The sequence below is a fragment of the Kogia breviceps genome, chromosome 13, assembly GCF_026419965.1.
Source record: "Kogia breviceps isolate mKogBre1 chromosome 13, mKogBre1 haplotype 1, whole genome shotgun sequence".
Taxonomy (NCBI): domain Eukaryota; kingdom Metazoa; phylum Chordata; class Mammalia; order Artiodactyla; family Physeteridae; genus Kogia; species Kogia breviceps.
The window spans coordinates 79,875,391-79,877,317 of NC_081322.1; the positions used below are offsets into that span (position 1 = coordinate 79,875,391).

The 1,927-nt window shown below is 42.7% G+C and overlaps 1 protein-coding gene across 1 annotated transcript; it reads right to left on the reverse strand.

The window, feature by feature from the left end:
• Positions 1-409: 409 nt before the first annotated feature.
• Positions 410-616, reverse strand: LOC131768105 (small ribosomal subunit protein eS1-like). Its single transcript, XM_059083737.1, has one exon. It carries the CDS (start codon positions 614-616, stop codon positions 410-412), a length of 207 nt encoding a protein of 68 aa, XP_058939720.1.
• Positions 617-1,927: the final 1,311 nt, after the last annotated feature.

Here is a 1,927-nt window from a genome sequence, read left to right on the forward strand (position 1 = left end):
AGACTAACAATACAATCAAGGTACAATTCTTTTCTTTTTGGCGGCACCCCACGGCTTGCGGGATCTTAGTTCCCCTACCAAGGATCAAACCTGGCCCCCAAGCAGCGAAAGCGCTGAGTCCTAACCTCTGGGAATCCCTAAGGGAATTTCCAAGAAACAATTTCTTTTCTTTTCTTTTTTTTAAACAGATCCTTGGACTGGTGGCTCATATCCATCAGCCTGTTCAACTTTAGCACCTGTCTCATCCCCGGTAGCTTTTCCAGAACTACTACCTTCACCATGTAGATCCATGAGTTTTCCCATTCAAACGTGCCATGGAAATTAGTTAGGCACTTTTTTCCCTGAACATCCTCAGTAATTAGCTTGAATTTTCTAAATGCACCTTTATCTTTCTGCAGATCAGCAAGGCTCACTTCAAACACATGACCTTGAGGCCATCAGATGTGATTTTGGTTCCTTGAGTTCTCTTGACTAGTGTTTTCCCAATATTTCTTACGTTGAACATAGCTGGTGCTTTCACATCATACCAATCTTTCTTAGAATGTGGGTCAACCACTTTTCTTCTTGGCTTCCTTTTGTCACCTTTCATAAGGTGCTTGTTCTTGGTGACTGCCATGGTGCTACTCAGAGAGCCAAAAGGGCCCAAGAAACAATTTCTAAAGCCTTAAAAGATTTATAGCAATAACTGTTAGAATTACAGGGGGAGATTGATAAATTGACAAATGTAGCTGGAGATTTTAACAGACCCTCTCAGAAATTTAATGATAAAGCATACAAAAAAGTAACTGAAAATATAGATTCTTTAAGTAACATGATTAACAAATTCACATAAATAGCTGTATAACCAACCAACAAAGAAAAATTCTTTCGGAGCATATGTGAAACTTGCACCAAAATTCCCCAGAAACACCTTCAGCATACTTTGGCCTACATCTCACTGACCAGACTGGTGTGTAATGGCCACCTCTAGCTGCACAAAGTTTATATACAAGCACTGGGATTTACCAGCCTCTGTTGGAGAGGCAGGCAGGGGAGAGGATGTCAGGAATGGAAACGGGTCAGCTAACCTTTGGTGTCTATCACATCTTGGTTACGTTACTGTTCTGCCCTAACTTGAGTGATCAGGAGCCACAGGATCTAAAAATTCACGTCCCAAGTTTTTTTTTTTTTTTCTGTACGCGGGCCTCTCACTGTTGTGGCCTCTCCCGTTGCGGAGCACAGGCTCCGGACGCGCAGGCTCAGCAGCCATGGCTCACGGGCCCAGCCGCTCCGTGGCATTTGGGATCTTCCCGGACCGGGGCACGAACCCGTGTCCCCTGCATCGGCAGGCGGACTCCCAACCACTGCGCCACCAGGGAAGCCCACGTCCCAAGTTTTTACACTCAGAATTTCGAAGGCATTGCCTGCCAGCATCCAATCCATCTAAGAGAAGTTTTATATCTCTGTCTTCCAAACTCCTTTGTAGTTGTCCTAACTTTTTACTCTCTGGAAGTTCTTAGGATATTTATATTTATTTATTTTCATGTGTTCTGAAATTGCATATGAATGTGTCTAGAAGTGGGTCTTTTTAAAATGCATCCTACTCAACCCTACTCAATGAGCCCCTTTAATCTGAAGACCTGAATCACTTTCCAATTCCAGAAGTTTTCTTCTGTGGTTTCTTTGACCTATTTTATCCATTTTCTCTTCTTGCGACTTTAATTTGTTGCATATGTTGGCTCTCCGAGATTGTCTTTCACTCCTCTTTCTTGTTTTATAATTTTGAACTCTCTTGTTTTTAACTTCTGTACCTATGGGCTTTCTACTCATAGTGTGTCCATGGCCCAGCAGCGCTGACCTCACCTGGGAGCTTGTTAGAAATATAGAACTTTAGGCCTCATCTCAAAACTACTGAACTAGATTCTTTACTAATAAGATCCCCAGGTGA